General features: G+C 38.0%; 1 protein-coding gene across 2 annotated transcripts in view; it reads left to right on the top strand.

Annotated features, from left to right (window-relative positions):
• The window catches only part of dock1 (dedicator of cytokinesis 1), a 280,761-nt gene that overhangs the window by 74,274 nt on the left and 187,041 nt on the right, over positions 1 to 19,446 (top strand). For both annotated transcript variants that reach the window (XM_049464935.1, XM_049464936.1), the window contains exons 20-25: positions 1,433 to 1,522; positions 2,901 to 3,001; positions 3,431 to 3,559; positions 8,021 to 8,129; positions 14,135 to 14,205; positions 19,163 to 19,269. In XM_049464935.1, the coding sequence (XP_049320892.1) occupies positions 1,433 to 1,522; positions 2,901 to 3,001; positions 3,431 to 3,559; positions 8,021 to 8,129; positions 14,135 to 14,205; positions 19,163 to 19,269 (607 nt within the window). The remainder of the gene's footprint in view (positions 1 to 1,432; positions 1,523 to 2,900; positions 3,002 to 3,430; positions 3,560 to 8,020; positions 8,130 to 14,134; positions 14,206 to 19,162; positions 19,270 to 19,446) is intronic.

Raw genomic sequence — 19,446 nt, 5'->3', positions numbered from 1 at the left:
ATTAACCGTTGTCTTTTGTTCACTCTGTCTAACAGAGGTGTAAATAATGTAATATGCCCTTTGTATGTATATATATATATATATATATATATATATATAAATAAAGCTACAGGCTCTTCAGTGTGTTCTCTCTCTGTAGGCAGATGTTAGGGAGGTGATGCTTCTGGCGTGTTTTAACCTGCACATCCTGCAAACACCAGAACCTCACAATTAGTCCCGGGATCAGGAGGCGTGGTGTCGTGTGGTTGAGCAAGAGCTGAACATTGTTTTGAGTAAAATGCAGCTTAAGGGGGCAGATAGTTACTCACTGATGTAATCTGGATTTGTATTGGCTGTGGTTCAGGTGACTGTCAGGCAGTGTTTAATGTAAAATGTGTTTGCATAATGATAAATGGCATTGATTTTGACACTGGCTCCTTTCCCAAACTTGAGCAACTTCACTTGACTTTATTTATCCCATGAAGATTAAGGATTTTCCAAAAAAACAAAATAAAAGTCAATTTTAGTTTGGGTGTAAGAAAATACTGATACATCTGAATATTGTTTTGTGATACTATACTGTATTCTCAGAAACAGAGCATAAATTTCATTTCATGGATCTCATGGATCCGTCATCAACTATCAGTGAGTAATCTAGCTCCTCCTGTTTTCTGTTTTTATCATTTTGGAGCGATATAAAGAATTAGTGTCACTGAACTGAAACTCTGCACAAAGTGAGAGATGGTAGTATAGTTAAAATTGATATGATATGTATCATACTGCCAGTTTTTGGCTAAAAACACATCCAAACACATCCAGTTTGTAGTCTCTTAAATCTAGGTATACTCCACTCTCCTTCCTGAAATACAGTGATAGCTTTTTCTATTTTAGGGTTATTTCTGTGGAAATTGTTTGTTGGAGAGTAAAGGAAGTGATATGTCTTTGTGGAGAGGGATAATTGGGGTGATTTTTAGCAGCTTCCTGTTCTTGTTTGAATTTGTTTGAACTTTTCACAGTTTTCTCCTTATTTCGTTTGAAGGTGAAGACAGAATTACTGGAACCATGAATTCATTTTCTCTACCATGTGTCCAATTACCAGCCTCCGTTTCTCCGGTCATTGCTGCCTAACGAGTGTGCGTTTCCACATCCTTTCATGAGGATAACCTTACAACCTACATCTCTCGCTGTATCGTGTGGGAATAATTCATAAGAAATGATTTATTTGGAATAGACGTTTCGACTGGTCCTGTGAGTCTGAGCTGGGATTGTGTTTGAGGGCTGTATTGTTCTGTACTGTGTATAATGGAGACGCACAGTGCTGATTTTTAACGCAGTTTTTTAAAGCAGTAATTTTTTTAATGTGTCTGATAATCATGTATATTGTTTTATTGAACTCAATAACACTATACTTAGAGCTTTTCTGACGTATATCTGTGTATATGTGTGTTTTTAGTTTCTGCAGGACACTCTGGACGCTTTATTCAACATTATGATGGAGAATTCTGACAGCGACACTTTTGACACGCTGGTGTTTGATGCTTTGGTAAGAACTTCAGTGGAGTTTTATTACTGTTAGTTTTGGAGCGTCTTACTTTCTAAACCATAGCCTCCTGAGACCCAGACTTTAAACTTGGTGTGCACTTTTAATTTATCCTTTCTATTTGGGATTAGTAGGACATAAAACATATAAAAACTAAACTTCTTAATTGCAAATTGCATCGTTTTGCAAAAAAAAAAAAAAAGAACAAAAAAAAAAAACAATGTCCTCATATGGGTTAGTAGTTTATTTTAACATTTAAATATTATCTTTGCTTTCTGGGATCAAAATAACCCAAGTAGTCAAAAAACTAAATTTTAGCTTTTTACAGTAAATAAATAAACTAGTTTCAAACCTAAATTAGATGTGCAGAAGCAGAAATGTAATGTCCCCATATGAGGACGCCGGGTCTCAGGGGGATAGAAATATTTCTACAGCATAACACACACACACACACACACACACACACATTCTATTGGAATGCTGGTACTTGAATGAGGCAGGCTGTCTCTTGTTGAAATGTTTTGCTGTCTTTTACTGTGTTTAGGGTTAAATCAGCTCAGAGTTTAAAGTTACTCTGCAGGATTTTATACTGTTAAATTCACAGTTTCTTAGTTCTACTGCATGTCTGCAGTAGGAATTGACTTTTCTTTCTTTTTAATACATATGATTATACTAAAATACTGCAAGCTTCTGTATAATTTCTGTGTAAAGTCAATGTAAAAAAAGTGTTTCTATTGGTAAATTTATAATAAAATTTGGACACTGCGTTGTATAATTTGTTGTACAATAGTAACTATGTAAAGATAATGTTAAAGGAAAAACTTTATTTTTCTTATTTGCTTCGATCATTTTATGTAAGTCTTGAAGATCATTAAAGAGCAAAAAGACTTTCCTTCAATCAATTTTTTAATGTTTCAAAATTCATATATCTGCACTGAACAATCATTAAACACAGTCAAGTCACAATATTACACTGACGTGGTGGTGACTTGGTGTGTTGGTGTGTATCAGAAACAGCAGTGCTGCTGGAGTTTTTAAACACCACTATGTGCTTTCTGGACTGAATAGAGGACGATGAAGACTGTAAAATGTGCAGCAACAGATTCTGAGCATAAACACCCACTTCCTAAACAATAATAATAGTAATAGCTGCTCTGTGGTGGTTTTCAGTCCTGTGCATTCTGAGTATTGAAGAACAGGGTGAAAATAAGGAAGAGAAAATAAAATGACACTAGAAATAATGTAAAAAAACTGCATTTTGTAATTTTTACTGCTTCCTTCCTTTACCAGTTTATATCTCTCTTTATTTTTAGGTGTTTATAAAGGTAAAGTATGTGATGTTGGGTCATGTTTTAATGAGGTGTCTGTGTGTTTTGGTTAGGTTTTCATTATCGGGCTGATCGCCGACCGAAAGTTCCAGCACTTTAATCCAGTCCTGGAGACGTACATTCGGAAACACTTTAGCGCCACCTTGGCGTACACGTGAGTAAATCAGTCTCCTCATACTTTTATTGAACAGAAGAATTCTACATACAGGATTGTTGTACCTGGCTAATACACTTGCTCTTTAGCAGTTCAGAGGTCAGTATATCGGCCTGTGTCCTGCTGCCAAGCCCAGCTATCACTGCTGGAGCAGCATTAGCATTAACAGCTAACTGCGCTAAGCGCTAGCTCTTTCGCCATTTAGAGGTGACTATATCAGACTGTAGTTTGCGTTTTTACTGTGTTAAAACAAGCTATGAGGGATGAACCGCTAGCTAATATCACCCTAGCTTTCCGGAGCACTCAGTGGTTAGTAATGATTAGCTAATGCTAATGCTTCAGCCTTAGTGCTGGAGAAATTTGTTAATCTAAATCCTTACACTTTTGCTTTATCGTGTGTGTGTGTGTGTGTGTGTGTGTGTGTTCCAGAAAACTGACAAAGGTTCTGAAGAACTATGTGGATCATCCAGAGAAGTTAACAGACCAGCTGCTGAAGGCGATGAAGGCTCTGGAGTACATCTTCAAGTTCATTGTGCGATCTCGGGTCCTGTTTAACCAGTATGTATAAAACCTACTGCTTTGTGATTTTTGGGTATTTATCATTAATCATGATCTCACAGTGAGAATATATTTAAACATATAGACAGGGGTTCCATAGCTTTAGTATCTTAGTCGGTTATTTAACTGTATTAATCCAGACATAAATCTAATGTTTTACTCTTGCAAGATTTTTATTGAGGTAATATATAACTAAAACATAATGTGTCAAGTTTAATTCTTAGAAATGAAATTTTCCAGGAAGGAGTCGGTCTTACTCTCACATACTTTAGTTTGTTTTATTTGAACTTGATTGTTAAAGTGAGTGGATCACCAGGACCGGGGCTGTTTCAAGACATTTGGGCACCCCAAGCTAAATAGAATTGGAATGGAATTATTGTAGATTATTCCTACTCCTCATTTGGTATCACGAGAGATTATCGTAATACAATAGGTATCATAGCAGAGAAGTTAGGCCATCTGTGGTTAAAAAGAAGTCAAGAATATTAAGCCCTGCTTCATGATTAAGTCTCATATTTTGCCGGCTGCAGGAATGGCTAACCTGGCTGGTTGGCTACTTACTGTCACTGTAACTAGTGGGAGTTGGTGCCCCTTTGAGGGGGATTCTGATAACAGTGTTGTTGTTCTTTCCTGTATTGATCATCACAGAATTTAAAATGGCAATCACACAGTTTGTCGTTGCATTTAACGCATAATAAGTTGTTGTCTGGGTGCCTGAGGTCAGCTCAGGGCCCTTATAGGCTATTGATTGGTTTGCTTGCCTCGTTGTGACGGGTCTGATCATGACCAAACCCAAAGACCTACAGAAAGAATAGTGGAGATTTAAAATGATCACAATCAGAGCAATCAGAACCATTCTGCTGCCCAGAAAACCATTTCTAGCAGATACTGCATTTCTATTAATTGCATTAATTACAGTTTTAATTCGGAGCTGAGGCGTGATCTGAGTGCAGGAAGTGAGCAGAGATCAAGCGGTTGTTTCTGTTTGTGTTATTGTGCCATGTCTCTCTGATTAGCCCCAGTTTCTGTGCATATTTAAAATGCTTGGACACTTTACACCCGTTCACTGGCACAAAGCCGTCTCCTTTGAGGAAGGTAAGAGGAGATTTCAGATGCGAGTTTTCTCTTTTTATGTAATGTATTAGTCAAGGGAATCATTATAGCTGCTTCTGCTCAGTCCAGAAATCAACAACATGACCTCAATCTGTCACTCAAAAGTTTTGTTTGTTTTCTTTCCTCCCTTTTGGACAAATTTTCTCCTAACCAATCAGATTAGTTCTGTTCTGAAGTGAACTTCCATATTTCAAAGTGATTGCATCATCTGCAGGTGAGACTCGTGGATCCGGGCGGCGCTGTGGCGGCTGGGTGGCAGCAGCGGCGGTGATTGGCAGGGCCGGTGTCTGGCAGAGTGCCGGGCTGTGGTGGGGGGCTATAGGTTGCAGTTTGGGGAGGAGCCGTGTGGCATAATGACCCCGGATAAATTGAGTTCACAGGAAGTGATGAGCTTCAGGCCCACAGGGAGAGAACAGCGTGCCCTTCCTCAGGCTGTTCTCCAGAGCACACAGCAGAAATCAGCTTAACCACCTAAAGCCTCGGGCAGAAACTACAAGCTGAACCTGAGCCAGCTCTCTCTCTCTCTCTCTCTCGCTCTCTCTCTCTCTCGCTCTCTCTCTCTCTGGCTTAATTTCCATCTTCTGCTGATCTTCATTTGTTCTTTCCTAAAGTCAGATTTAGTTTTGTAAACTCGAGGATAAAATCCTTAACAGTTGTGTGTGGTTAGAGGGTACCAGGAGAGGTGTGCAATATGATGATATTTCATTATATTGCAATTATATTTCTCATTTTATTACCTATATACTTATTTAAGCATATCAGAAAAAATAAGTAAAAAAAGTACTCCGGTGATCTGGTATAACGCTGCTTTAGTCTGGTGGGGGAGTGGGCGGGGAAAAACAATAGGGTTTTGGCTCTAGCTCATGAACATTCATACATGCAAACATATCGCCTCTACAGTCTTTTTAAAAACGCCAAATCCACCGGAGATCCTATAGATACACACAGGTTGGTAGTCCAGGTCCAGAATATAAAAAAATCCAGCCACGGGGTTTTGTTGGGTGAGCCGCAGCAGAACAAAACCCTGGAGTGGATTTTTTTTTTTTTTTTTCTCTTCCCTACGTTTAACTAGTGTGCACAGAACTGTTCTAAACATCTAAACACCTACCTATCTTCATAAACAATTCAGAGTTTCATAAACAACTCCTCCAAAGACCTACTGTTTTTCACAAAGAACTAGGAAAAAGAGGATTTTAGTGGAAGGACACCTTTAAATGAAAAATTGTATCTGGCAGTTGGGCAAATACATGAAATTACATAAATACAAAGACAAGCTAATAAATACTAAATATAAAAAAATTACATTCAGATTATGTAAAGGAATTGTGTATTACGTCCTTCAGATTATCCACAGCAGAAGAAATAAATTGCTTTTTGTACCCTTTTCTTCTTCTTAGGTAGAGGAACCTTGAGTCTGAGCCTGATGGCAGCATGTTCACTGTAGCTCTGAACTGCCGTTTTTATAATGGATGGGCTGTAAAGGTTGTGTTATGGTTGTGTAAAGGTTGTGTAAAGGTTGTGTAAAGGTTGTGTAGTGACAGTAAGTAAGCAGGAAGCGCTAGAATGGGTTGTAAAGTGAGAAATGAGCACATTTACGGACTTGTTTTCAGTGTGAACCGGAGTGAAGTGCTGCGGTTCAGTGATATCCTCTTTTCTCAGTGAAGGCAGGCGATTGTTTCTTGATGAAATGATTCACGTTTTGGGTTTTAGCGCTGCAGCTCTGCATCGGGCGTTTACTTGCAGGTCTCGCATGGTTTGCGAGGGAGTTGGCGAGTGGGATTGGGTTTGCAGTGCTGTGCTGGTGGAGGTGAACGGCCCGCAGGTTGCAGGTTGTGGCAGGCACTTCTGTTCTGGCGCAGGCTGAGAGTAGAGAGGCGGGTTTGGGAAGGAGATTATTGGCCGTTTTAAAGCCGGATCCAGTGACCATATGTTTTCATGATGGTGTCCTAATTTTTTGCATGACTGTATTCACATGAAATATATTGGATATCAGCGTCCGCCAACAGTCCTGCCAACCAGTAAGAGCTCTGTTCCAGTGCTCGGTTAGGATGGAATTGAGTTGGCTGGACTCTTTCTGTTTTTCCAGCAGTTTATTTCCCTTTATTTCCAGTAGAGATCAGTTTTAAAACCTTTTTCTGCTGAATCATTAGAAGGTGAGGCTACAATTAATATTGTACTATTAAAAGACTTAGTATTATAGTTAGTATTTTAGGCAACTGCTAGTTAGGGGTGGGCGATATGTCCCTAAAGTAATATCACGATATTTCATGGCGTTATCACAATAACGAAACTCTTGTCTCGATACTAAAACACTGAAATGAAATGATATTATTGCATAGTTACTATATGATATGGGTGCTGTGTGATACGATGATAAATATTGTGGGATGATAGAAAAGTGTCTATGGTGCTATCTTACCTTCTATCATCTCTATTGTTTCTACAGTAATTTCATCAATTATTCATGTAAATATATAAAGTAGGCTATGATGAAATGTATGGGCGTGGTCAGTTTGCATAAACTGGGTTTATATAAGTGATTATAAAGTAATCTTCATAAAGCTTCATAATGTTGTTTTGTGACGTGACGCTGCTTTGCGTTATTTGAGGGTCACGCGCGGACACGCCGGTTTGAGACGTGCTTTACGTTATTAAACTCACGAGAGCTGAACAATGGAGACGCATTGTTCTATTAAAATAATTAGCTACTGCATCTACCTCATCTGTTTTCATTTGATACATATATTATATATTGCTGCACTAAAAGGTAGTAATTCTCATTTGTGAAAGTTTGGTTTAATGTCACTATAATGCTATTATGATATGATATTATTTTGTCAAATTTTTCGAAGAATAACTGAAAACATACTTAAATGTAGTATATCATGATATGGTATATCGTTATGGTGATGTAAAAAAAAAAAAAAAAAATCCATATTGTGATGTGTGATTTTTTCCCATATCTCCCAGCACTAGTGCCAGATCACATTCAGTGTGTATTAACTGTTCACACTCGTCACTGAGCCACACATTAAAGAAAAGAGCAGATCTGTGCAGATTCTGATCTGATATTTGAACAGAGCTTTGGTTATAAATTTGTGTAAGTTAGTGTTTAGAGAACTGGTCCGTGTCTGGGTTCTGGAGCATTGTTCTGAGTGCAGCTTGGCTCGACGGCGTTGGGTTATTTTAATGTGGTTCATTAGCATACGGGACATGCACTGACCAGACTGTGGACGAGGACAGGGACGCGGCCAACTGGTCTTTCTCCCAGAGGTTTAGTTTATCGCGGCGGCCAGGCCACTGAGCTGTGTGTGTGTGTGTGTGTGTGTGTGTGTGTTTATTCTGCAGGCTGTATGAGAACAAGGGGGAAGCAGATTTCATGGAATCACTGAGGAACCTCTTCACCTCCTTCAGCACCATGATGAACAGTGATGCTGAGAGCACCAGCATGGTCAAGGTACAACAATTAAATTAATTCAGATTTTAGACGCAGATTTATTCTTCTTTCAGTACAGAAGATTGCAGTGTTTTATACACCAATCAGCCATATCATTAACACCACCTGCTTATTTCTACACTCACTGTCATATATATTGATCATATATATATTTCACTCTGTATTTGTATAATAACTCCAGACTGTAGTTATGTTTGTGTGTTCTCTGTATATTTTATTTTTCTCCTCCTTATTTTCACCCTGTTCTTTAATACTCAGTCCAAAAATACCTTTTTCCGTTTATTTAAAGAATTTTCAGGACAAAACCGTGTTTTTAGAATGTGCTGTATAATAAAAATAAAGGGAAATTAATTTATATTTAAGGAAAAAGCGACATCCAAACAGTGAGGCTTCAGAACTCACACTAATGATATCACAAACATATCCAGACTGAACTTCCTGCATGAGCTTCGGTCAGAAAACTTTCTGCCCCTCCTCCTCAGAACAGTTAACCAGAGATCATAAAATAAAAGTGGATAATATATTGATCATGCTAAATATTAATTAAGATAAAATACTCAGTATTTAGTATAGGACAAAACTCAGATACAGGATCAGATGCAGCAGTGCTGCTGGAGGTTTTAAACGCCTCAAAGTGTCACCAGCCAGAATTATACAGCCGACCCCGTCCTGTGATTTCCATGTTTTTTGAGAGGTTTCTGTGCCTGAAACAACATTAAGTATAATAGACATGTATGATGTGGCTTTTATTTGGATGGTTGATTTCAGTGTCTGCGCCAGTGTGAGCTAATATTATACAGTGTTCATGTTTTATGTGATTTATGTGTTTTTGTTCTTCCTCGGTTCAGAGAGATGCGTGTTTGTTTTGTGATGCCTCTTCTCTTCTTCTCTGCTCTGATCTGATTGTCTTTCTGTTCTTTTTCTTGTTATTCGTCTGTTCTCTTGTCACTTCCTGTCCTCTGGGCTTGTCTTCTTTAGCTTCTCCTTAAGGTATTCTGTCTCTTCTCTCCGTTTCTCACTCTTGTTTTGGCTCCATTTGTTTCTGACTGTTTTTGTTTTTATTTCTCCTGTTATTGTCTAACAGTTTTACTAACCTTGATTTACACATTTCAGTACTAGGAATGTAATCCTCTTTAGTCTGTTTACACCTGCAATTAACACGTTTTTTTTATCTGGAAAAAATCTCCTTTTCTTTATCTTTTCACAGATTAGATCTAATTTTACTTTCTCACATAAACATGCACATCAACACATGCATGATTTCCATTTTACTTAAGCATCTGTGTGAATGGTTTAGAGAAAAGATCAGACGTGTTATTGGGCCTTACTAAAATTTATTTATATAACACTGGGTTAAAGAAACCAACAAATATAATGAGGACAAGTAAAATCTGAATGTGATTTGATCACCAAAAACACATTTTAATATAAGGAAATAAACAATCTCTAGAAGTCAGTTCTGGAGCAGCGTGTGTGTTTATCTTAGATTATTAAGCGATCTTTGGTAAATTAAAGATATAGAGTTCAAATCATTAAAGTAAGGACACTGTGTGAAATGTTTATAAATGTAAAATAAAACAATACATTGGTTTGAAGATCTCATAGACCAATATTTTATTCACAATAGAACATAGATATTATATGACAATATTTAAAGACACATTCAGGATGCACAGTATTTATCATGATACAAATATACTGGGCTAGTTATACTTTTTGTAATTAAATGTACAGTTAGGTTAGTGATATTTAAGTTTTATATGTGCATATGCTTAATATACAACTAGAAAATTCATCTTCATCTGTAAAGAGAGGAGACCAATTACTACTAATTTATGTATGTTTTCTATTGGTGAATATAGTGTTCTACTATGAATAGAACATGGGCAAAAAGATTTGCGCATCAATTAATTCTGTTTTTAGTTACATACATTTTTTTTCCACAGTGTTTAAGCCTTTATGCAGTTGGAGTATAATTCTGGCAGATATCACCCACCCTCGTGCTTCCTGTGAGCTTAAAGGCCAATTTATAATTCTGCATTAAACCCACGTTGTTGCCTAATGCGCACACCCCAGTAACGTAACTGGTCCACTGATTATAAACATGAGTAGCTGCATAGGGCGCTCGCACAGGACACACTCTAGACGACGCATTCACATGACACAGAAGTATAAATTGGGCTCAATACAATTATAAATATGTTTTTATATTTGATTAAGTCACACCGCAGCCTTTTCCCTCTCTCTGTTGTTCTTTTCATTACTGCGCTCCTCTGTTCTCAACATGATTTTGCTCCTGTTTTGTCGAGCTGTCACCTCTTTTTCTTGTCTTATGTGAAGCAGCTTAAGGAGCTCTCCTCTGGGATCGGCTCTAATCGCGTCTGTTCTTTTCCTAACTAGTCAAACTCTGCGTCTGAGCGCTGCGGCGTGCGTGGGCAGTAAACTCGCACAAAATCTTGATTACGAAGCGCTAAAGCCGAGCAGCACCTTATCATTCTTCAAACATGCCGAGCCGAGCCCGGCTGCGACTTCAGGCCTCTGATCTTGTTTGCTCCTTTACTTTTCAAAGGTAAACGCTTGAGCTGGCACTGCCTTATTTCAAAGCTGACACTCCAGACAAATCAAATCCATATCAGAGGATCTTGAGAGAGACCTCATCAAACAGAGAAGCTCCAGAAACCTCTCATCCTGCTGCCGCCGCTGCTCCCTTCAGCCGCCCACTGAACGGCCTGGTGTTAATGATCTCTCAGCAAATTCGCGGACTGAGCCGCGGTGATGAGCCTCAGACCCGGCGCCTTATTCCCTCCGTTACACAACATCGAGTCACAAACACTGAGGAGAGTTATTACTATTACTATTTCCAGTTAAACTGGACTTATTATACTCTTTGTAATGAAATGTACACTTAGGTCAGTGTTGTTTAATATTACTGATATTACTCCATATGTTTTAAAAATATACCACTTAAAAATGATGAGTTTCTCTGATTTTACCAAATTAAAAACCTCTGGAATATAATCAAGAGGAAGATGGATGATCACAAACCATCAAACCACCAAACTGAACTGCTTGAATTTTTGCACCAGGAGTAAAGCAGCATAAAGTTATCCAAAAGCAGTGTGTAAGACTGGTGGAGGAGAACATGATGCCAAGATGCATGAAAAAAAAAACATGGTAAAACTCTTAAAACATGTTTATTTTTTCTTTCTTGGTTCAGGTCTATAAGTCTATAAAATATATTAGTGCTTTAGAAAAATCAGCTGATCAACATGTTCAGGAGACTTGTGCACAGATTGTGCATTGTGTAGTGCTCAGAAAACAGCAGGGTGCTGCCCTCTAGAGCTTAGGAGGAGCATAGCACAGAGAGGAATCATGCAAATAGTGTTTAAATGCACGTGAAGATTACACGTATCAATGTTTTTGCGTCACATCGATACAGATTGATGAATTGTTTAATCACTAGACACTATACTAGTCTCTGTCTCATTACGTTTGTTATATAAAGTAAAGTAAAATAAAGGAAAGTAGTTTTTTTTTTTGACTGAGAGCTGCAGCTCTGAACTACAGAACTAGGAGCTCGTTTGTGATTCCAGTCGTGTCTGTTTGGGCTGTGGTTTGATATGAGCCTCTGCTCTTGATTTAGATTCTGCGTCTCTGTTATACGGGGCTGTGTAATCAGTCAGTCTCCTGCATCAGGGCTTTTATTGTAGTCTCGATGGGCAGCTGTGATGGGCTTTACGGGCACTGAAATGCCGTTCATTCAGATGGTATTGTTTCCCCCGACGCCGTCCTCAGGCCGCTGGCTGTAGGATATTACTGTTAGAGGAGGAGCGCCGCTGAGCCTCACAGCTATTTGTAAATGTTAGCGGTTGCTGTGAGAGTTGCGGTGGAAATATTTATTTTTGGGAATATTGAATAATTTAATAGATAAATCGTTTTAATTAATTACTGCACTTGTACTTCATTGGAACAAGTAGAGCGAGTGAGCAGGAAGTGCTGATTCTACACTTTCTCTTGGCATTTTTCAGTGATTTTATTCTAGTATAAAATTATAGCATAAAACTAACAGTGTTTGTATCTGAAGTGCAGAAACATTAGCTTTGATTTAGGCTTTTATTGCACTTAATGTAATCCGATGTAAACAAAGAAACTATAATTAAAAAGTCAAGAGCGCACTCTGTGAGTTAAGAATAAGTTAAGAAAAAAAAGAAAAAGAAAAGAGAGAGAGAGGGAGAGAGAGACTCCTAATGATCTCCTAAAGGCTTTGTGAACATCCTTTCTAATAAACACAATTTTTTTAAATATATTATTGTGCCGTCTGTCACCTGTTGCTATGCCAAAATGATTATTTTTTTAATTGGTAAGATGGTAATTATACGCCAACTGGCATATGGCATATACTACAGTGTGACCTCTTCACAGGAAATACATGTGGAGGTAAGATAGTAAGTTATTAATTTAAACATATGAACCATACATAAAAATAAATTGTTCTATAGCACAATTGGCATAAATTACTGCAATAAAAGTGATTTTTAAAATTTAGGAAATGTTTAAAAAAATTTGAAGCAGGACTGATATGTTTTATTTCTGCAGAGAAACACATTTCATATGGTTTAGGATTTAAGTAGGGTTTAGGGTTTAAATATGGTTTAGGGTTTAGTGGCTCTTTAAGAACATTTAGTGAATAAGAGCCATTCTTACAAACATGTGAATCTTAAGTAAGAGTTTCAGTAGATCTTCTGTGGATCTGAGGTTAGAGGAAGGTCTACAGGTGTTGTAATATGAGGGGTGGAAGGTTAATAGTGAAGTATTGTAATGTAACGTACTGTAGAGCAGAGCATGTGGTTAATAGGGTGTAGATAAAGAGTATATAGGGTAAAGTGTGATGGTGCATGTGGTTGAGAGGGCGTGTTTAATGGGGTGTAGGTGATGTAGAGTAGAGGGTGTAGTTAATAGAGTGTAGAAGCGTGCGGTACGGTTTAGGTTATAGTGTATAGTGTAAAGAGTATTTAATGGGCTGTGTGATGATTGATATGAAGTGTGGAGTTGTGAGTGTATGGATGGATGGGAGGAGAGGAGGGGGATGTGGAAGGACGGATGGATGGACGGGGGGAGGTTTGAATATTGTGGGATTGGTGGAGCAGCAGAGCAGCTGGAGAGACGGGAACACCAGAATCCATGTGTTCATCTGCTGCTCCTCTGCTATTGATTGGTGGAAGCTTATTTGCAGAGAGTGTGTGTGTTTAGTGTGTGTGTGTGTTTCGTGTGTGTATAGTGTGTGTGTGTGTGTGTGTATAGTGTGTGTGTGTGTGTATAGTGTGTGTGTGTTATTGACTGACTGGTTTGGGCTTGAGAAAGCTCTGAGTTAGTGCAGCTCATCAGCGCGGGGTTTACAGAGCGAGGACGGATCTGTGAGAATAACACTGAGTTCCTGTCAGGATCAGGAGGAGCTCTTTACTTTATTTATTTACTTTTATATATAACAGAGTCTAATTCCACACACAAACACACACACACACACACCAATAACACCACTAACACACAACCAGTATACACCTATAACCATCCTATTCATATATCACCTCCTCCACACACACACACACACACTATATCGACTCCCACATTCAAAATAAAAACATATTATTTATTTATTTACTTAGTTGCTCTATTTTTGGCTTATTATGTCTTTTCTTCCCCTTTCCTGATTTTTGTTTTTTTCTTTAGTTTTTTTTCTTTTTGTCTGTTATTTTGCTTATATTATTATCTCTTTATGATATACACAAAACTCTGTATTAACACTAATAAAGCTTAAATGGTCTTGTGGATAATGTGCAGCACCAATTGAGTAAAATCACTGGACTGTACAGGAAATGGTATTTTTATTAGATTTTTTTTTTTTTTTAAGATTGTTCCACTGATAAATATTGGCTTATTTTGCTGGTGTGTTAAATATTAAATGTTAGTTTTCAGTGCTGACACTGTGTGTGTTCCTCTGTCTCCAGGGCGCAGCGCTGAAATACGTCCCCACCATCGTCAATGACGTTAAAATGGTTTTTGACCCTAAAGAGCTCAGGTAAGATACTCAAACGTGAAAAGTCTCTCCATTTATTACTCTGGAGGTAGGAGTATAGATACTAGTGTTTAATAAAATACTTCTGTAGAAGTTGTAGAAGAATCAACTCAAGCTTTAAAGTAAAATTGTAAAAGTATTGTTTTTAAAACTACTTAAAATATAATAAGAAAAGAAATGGGAGTAACGAGGCTATTTTTAAAATGTAAGGAGTAGGAAGTTCAGATAATTGTGTAAAAATGTAAATATTTGTACTTCATTACCTCTGAAGACGTTTACATGTTCTCAAACACCAAAGTACCAGACCTTCTGATTCTTAATTTGGTCCAAACTAAAATAGCAGGTGAGCAGTAGGTGCTGAGAAGCCTGGTCCAGACCAAAGCACCAACGCCTGGTGTGAACTTGAGTCAGATCACTTAAATCATGGTTCGGTTTTGTTTACTCTTTTGGATGATATGAATATTGTGGAATTTCCTTTTACAAGGAGATAAACATTATAATAATAAATGGGTAGTTTTCCTTGTGTTTTATAATAAGTGGTTCTGCTCTGGCTTCATACAAATAGGGATGGGGAGCATGGCAAGATCCAATATACACTATATTTCTGAAAATCCTGTATAACACTCTTATTTTATTTAGTGTACTTAAGTTACACAGATGTAAACAAGAAAACAGAAAAGGATTTCTTATCAATTAAAAATATTTAAAGAAAATATAACAATTGATGGTGAAATGCTCAGTGTGTCATGAAAGACAAAAGTTTATAAGGAGGCTGGATTACAGTACAGTATCAAGATCTGTGTGCTTATGTCTGAAACTGTCCTTTAAAAGTCGAGAGGTCTTCATGATTTATGACTTTTTATTAATTTATAATCTACAGTCTATAGTCTAATTTCTCTATAAAAGTCTAATACCGTTTTAATCCCTTGATAAAAAAAATAAAAAACACTAATCTAATCTAAAACATCTACATTTTACACATGTAATGTGTGTTATTCTCAGTAAATGAATATAAAAAAAGGTTTATGTATTTGTTTCTGGGTAACATATGGTTAATTGTTGATGGTTTGATAGTTTTACAGGGGATTGCAGGAGGAGAGAAAGCGTGATCGCTCTTTCCTCAGCACTTCTTTCACTTCCAGCCCACCTGTCTCTCAGCCTGAATGAGCAGAGCCTCAAGAGGCCGCAAATTAAATCACGGCTGAAGATAGGAATTACATTCTGCGAATTTGACAAATTAGGCTCTCCTCGCTCTTCTGATTTAGTGCGGAAAAAAATCAGTGGAAATGCTGGTTTACTGTGGGCTCGTAAACGACCCCCTGAAATAAAATCTGCTATCTTACCTCCTCTATCTCCCATTATAGAATTAACTCCAGCTCCCAGCCTCTTTAACCACTTCATCTCCTTTAGTTATTCTATTCCTGATGCTGTTCTTATTATCAGCCGTTAACAAAGACATCAAAAGTGTTTACATTCATTACCCGGATAGAATAAAGTGAAGATACTGGAGTTTATAGAAATAGTTCTGTAGAAGTTGAAGCAGATCCTGATAAAAGCTTTAATAATGAATATAATTTTAGATTAAAATGTTAATGTTGATAATATAATTTGGGGTGCACTCGGCTGTTCCCTGTTTCAGCTGCATTTACTATAGGCCCATTAAAAAAAGAATGTATTTTAGTACAGTGCAAATATATAAAAGGAACAATTAGTCTATAATGAAACTTAACACTTAACCCTAGTGCTGTGTGATATGATGATAAATATCGTGGGGATGATATAAAAGTGTCTATGGTGCTGCTTACCTTCTATCTTTTACCTTTTCCCGTATTGCCCAGCACTACTTAACCCATAGAACCAGATGTCAGTGATGTGATCAAACATGATGTTAATAATAATGTAACCTGTGTGTTAGTAGTAAGAGTAAAATAAATTATATTTTGTAGATATATCTGGTTATTCTGGTTCATTGCTGTGCAAAATGAAAGCGTGTGATTTAAAAAAAAAAAAAATTTTGCAATTTAAGGTTGCACAAAATATTGCATGCATTGCGATGTGACTTCTGTGACATTTTGTGCATGTGTACATAACAATATCTATTCTGAAATTATAAGCCTACATGTATATACGCCGCCGAACATTTATTTACCAGTTATAGTCTGATTTAGTTCAAATGAGTGTTAATTGTTAATTGATGTGCGTTCAGACTGTTGTATTATTAGATTGTAGTGTAACAGATACTGAATGTATGAAATGAACAGTTTCTGTTCACTTCAGTAATATGAAATTTGTATTACAGTTATATTGATATTTAGCCTGTGTTCATGTTGAGAGGAACATTGTTTAACACTGGAGCACTTTTACCCTTCGCTCCTGGTTATTTCTGAGACTGTTGAGAGTTTTAATGCTGGGTTTAAATATTCCACACATGTATAAATGAATAATTTAGCCCAGGGGTCAGGTTTCCTTAATATAATTTTTTGGTGAAGCTTTGAATAAAGCTTTGAATTGCTGAGCTGCCCTGAGGCCACGGTACTTGTGTAGATGTCTTGAGAATAATTTGTTTGCCCCTTTTGTGTGTGTGTGTGTGTGTGTATATATATACACACACACACACACACACACACATATACACAGAAACAGCTCTTATTTACCTGGACCTGAACTCTACAAGACCACTAAGCGCATTTTCACACCTGTAGTTGTGAAAGTTTCTATGATCAGTTGATGAGTTTGTTTATTTGGAGCTTCAGTTTCTCCCTCTGTTTGGTAAAAACCTAAACGCACCAAAATGCACACCAATAAACCACATGAGCATATATATATAATATATTATATATATATATATATAATATATTATATATATATATATATATATATATATATATATATATATATATATATATATATATATATATATATATATATAATTTTTGTTCCAATACATAATGCATAATGCCTGAACAGACAATTGCTGATTTTAGGCTTTATTTGAACCCAAATGCTCAAACATGGCCGGTCAGTTTTCCTCTCAGAGCTCTAGTGTGTAGCTGTGTGTCTGTGTGTGTGTCTGTGTGTGTGTCTGTGTGTGTGAGTGTGCACTGTGTGTGTTGATGTTGGTCTCTTGGGGCCGCTGGGCCGGGGCACAGTGTTTGAAGGCCAGGCCTGGATTTGGGAAACACAGCGAGAACTGGATTATCAGCTTCTTATTTCCTCTCCACACTGAACTCTCCACGCCTTCCCATCTTCTGTGACCGTTACACAAGGACACGTTCTGAAGGGCACTTTATACACACATGCACACGCACACACACACACCTTTGCGTAGACAAGCAGTTTTTTTGTTTTATTTAATTTATTATTTTTTTTTTTTTGCATGAATGATTTAGTAGCAGTAAGCTGTTTCTGCTGACACCATTGTTACACTTCTAAACCCCCCTCAGCCCCCAGCCCTCCTCTGTTCTCTGCCCTTCTTTATCTGCTTTCTTGTTATTCTATTTCATCCCTCGCTCTCGCTGCGGGAGCACGCTGTGGGGTTAAGTAGGTTTACACTCGTGCATCCTGCTGGGTGATCCTGTCCCTGCTGCCAGATTTTGCTCTTGGGGCTCTGCCATGCTGAACAGTGCAGGATATGGAGCTATCGCTCTCTCCTTCACCTCGCCAGATACTGCACCACGGCAACCGCCACCGTCTCAGCAGGGCTGTCTCAGACCGGCTCAGTCCTGCCAACCCTGCTGCTCTTCTGTTCTCTACAGTTCATACATCTGCTCTGTCTCAGCTCCATCTCTCTGCTTCATTTCTCTGCTTAATCTCGGCTCCGTCTCTCTGCTCCGTCTCTCTGCTTCATTTCTCTGCTCAATCTCGGCTCCATCTCGCTGCTCAATCTCGTCTCCGTCTCTTTGCTCCGTGTCTGCTCTTTCTCGGCTCAGTCTCGGTTCCATCTCTGCTCCATCTCGATGCTCAATCTGGGCTCAGTCTCTCTGCTCTGTCTACTTTTTCTCTGCTCTCTTTTAGCTCTGTCTCACCGCTCAATCTTTGCTCAATCTTGGCTCTGTCTTGGCTCCATCTCGCTGCTCAATCTCGGCTGCGTCTTTCTGCTTCGTGTCTGCTCTATCTCTGCTCTTTTTCGGCTCTTTCTCAGCTCATTTTTGTCTCCGTCTCGGCTCTGTCTCTTGTCTTCAGATTAAAGTCTGACCAATGGTACTTTTATTTCCAACTGGTTCTAAAACCAAAACCTAAAATCAAAAACCACCCACCAGAAAACGGCCTTTAACTTGTAGCAGCATCCAACTTGTAACAAAAACAAAAACCATTGCACCCACTACCTTCCAATTATAACCAAAACCAACATCTCTGAACCAGCGGTCATCCATCCATAACCAACCAACAACCAATCAATTCCAACTACCATCCACAAACTACCATCCACCCAGAACTATTAACAACCAATAAAAACAATAAACAGGTAGCCAGCAATCTCATTTAAGGTCCTAATTACTATTATTTATTTTCTTGATTTAAGATTTTATATTAACAGAAAGCACCAAAAATATAATCTTTATTCTAAGTCATTTAACTATAATGATCTTTGCTGTTGATTTAGGTTTGTCAGTAGACTAAAACGTATTGAAAGAGCAAATGTGTGAGTGTCTCTCTCTCCCTCTTTCTGTGTTTGTTTATTTGTTTGTTTGTTTGTGTTTGTTTGGCGGTTCTCTCTGTAGAGGACGGTCTGTTCCGGAGCGTTTACTGATTTAGAGCATCAAGTGAAATCAAACACTGAATCCAGAAACTCACTAGAGCTCAAATATTTGTGTACAAACTGGATATTGGATTTTTTTTCTCAGTGAGGTGAGTTTCACTTACTATAATAATATTAACCTCTCTCTCTGTCTCTCTCTCCCCCTCTCTCTCTCTCTCTCTCTCTCTGTCTCTCTCTCTCTCTCTCTCTCTCTCTCTGCAGTAAGCTGTTTACAGAGTTTATTCTGAAGGTGCCGCCTGGCCGGTTGGTGAAGCAGAAGCTGTACTGTATGATTGACATCGTCCACAGTGACCTGTTCTCACAGCATGGTATGAGTCCCCCCCCCACCACGCTCACTCTATAAAGGTCATTCTCCAGGTTTAACCTCACTGATCACACTCACTCACATTCGCGCTCACTATTTACTGTCCTCACGCTCACTTTCTCTCACTCTTACATTTTACATGTGGAAACTTTTCTGCTGGTCAGTTACTTTTTAATGTTTA

The sequence above is a fragment of the Astyanax mexicanus genome, chromosome 15 (assembly GCF_023375975.1).
Source record: "Astyanax mexicanus isolate ESR-SI-001 chromosome 15, AstMex3_surface, whole genome shotgun sequence".
Taxonomy (NCBI): domain Eukaryota; kingdom Metazoa; phylum Chordata; class Actinopteri; order Characiformes; family Acestrorhamphidae; genus Astyanax; species Astyanax mexicanus.
Note: the sequence above shows the minus strand (reverse complement) of the source record. Positions and strands in the feature narration are given on the sequence as shown.